We start from the raw sequence: 1,349 nt of genomic DNA, 5'->3' as shown, positions 1-1,349 counted from the left end.
AAAGAAAGCATAATCGAACAAAAGGTCTTTAAGTTAGCATGTTCTTGTTATCTCGTGCTAATAGAGAGAATGAAAAGAAACATAAAATGAGCAAAAATAAGTTCGTATGAAGTTTATAAAACACCCCAAACTTTTGGGAGGCGCCTTTGATACTTCCCTACTCATGAATCTCCTCGAAAATTGATCTGTATGGAGGCGCCTATAGAAGTTTCCCTAGATGTTACTTAGTTTATGTCTTTGCGTATAGAAATTAGAAAGAGATGGTCTCCTAAACTTATTAGGAAAGGGTTTTCTATTCTGTTTTGACTTTCTAAATTCAATCCGTATTAGGATTAAAATGTTTGTATAAATACCAAACTCCCCTCTCCTGTTCCATTCATTCACTTCTAGACAGAGAGAGAAAGAAAGAAAGATTCAAGAGAACAAGAAAAAAAGACAGAGATGGCTAGTCGTATGAGTATTCGTTTTAGGTATTTGATCTTTGTAGCAGCTTTGGTGCAATTTTCAATTGGTAAGAGTAGTGGTACTACACACACAGTTGGAGAAGACATGGGATGGACTATACCTTCATCATCTGATGCTTATTCTACTTGGGCTTCCTCCAAGACCTTCGTCGTCGGCGACACTCTTCTATTCAACTTCCCAGGAGTCCACACTGTTGCTGAAGTTTCAAAGGATGCTTATGATGCTTGCAATACTAAGTCTATCCCGATTGGCGGTTCGATTTTAAGTACTAGTCCTTCAACTATTCGTCTCAACACAGCCGGTGCTCACTTCTATATCTGTACTGTTGGTGAACATTGTATGTTTGGCCAAAAGCTATTCGTTAATGTTAATGGTACTAACCGTACCACTACCTCCACTCCTCCACCCACCACCGCTGCTCCTATACCCACCATTGCCACTCCACCCTCCACCGTCGCTACACCACCTTCCTCCATGGGATCTCCACTTTCCTCCAAGACAACTCCGCCAACAAATCCACCATCAATCGAGACACCTAATACTATTTCGTTGGCACCAACTGAAGGACCCAGTATTACTGGTGCATGTGAGAACTCTGGATCATCATCATCATCACTCGCTGTTGCTAAAATATCTCTGACTTTATTGTTTAGTGGTGCAGCATTAGTTTTTTTCCTATAGATTTTTCTTTTGTGCAATTGTTTTCTTGTTTTGAGTATTGGATTTTATCAATGATTTGTTAACAATGGAATAAATTTGTTTTGATTGATTTTCTTGTGTTAGAATAACTAATAAACATTTTTTTTCTAAATTCATTCCAACCTCATATGGCGCAGGTAGATGAAAGAAATATACAAGTACATCACTGCCATGAATGTAGAAAA

The 1,349-nt window shown here is 38.5% G+C and overlaps 1 protein-coding gene across 1 annotated transcript; it reads left to right on the top strand.

The window, feature by feature from the left end:
- The first annotated feature begins 401 nt into the window (after positions 1-401).
- On the top strand, positions 402-1,146 carry LOC147549290 (blue copper protein-like). Its single transcript, XM_086665304.1, has one exon. It carries the CDS (start codon positions 442-444, stop codon positions 1,144-1,146), a length of 705 nt encoding a protein of 234 aa, XP_086521430.1. The 5' UTR covers positions 402-441.
- Positions 1,147-1,349: the final 203 nt, after the last annotated feature.

Source organism: Eschscholzia californica, unplaced genomic scaffold (genome assembly GCF_041429995.1).
Source record: "Eschscholzia californica isolate CP2 unplaced genomic scaffold, dmEscCali1.0.p SCAF_3, whole genome shotgun sequence".
NCBI lineage: Eukaryota > Viridiplantae > Streptophyta > Magnoliopsida > Ranunculales > Papaveraceae > Eschscholzia > Eschscholzia californica.
Note: the sequence above shows the minus strand (reverse complement) of the source record. Positions and strands in the feature narration are given on the sequence as shown.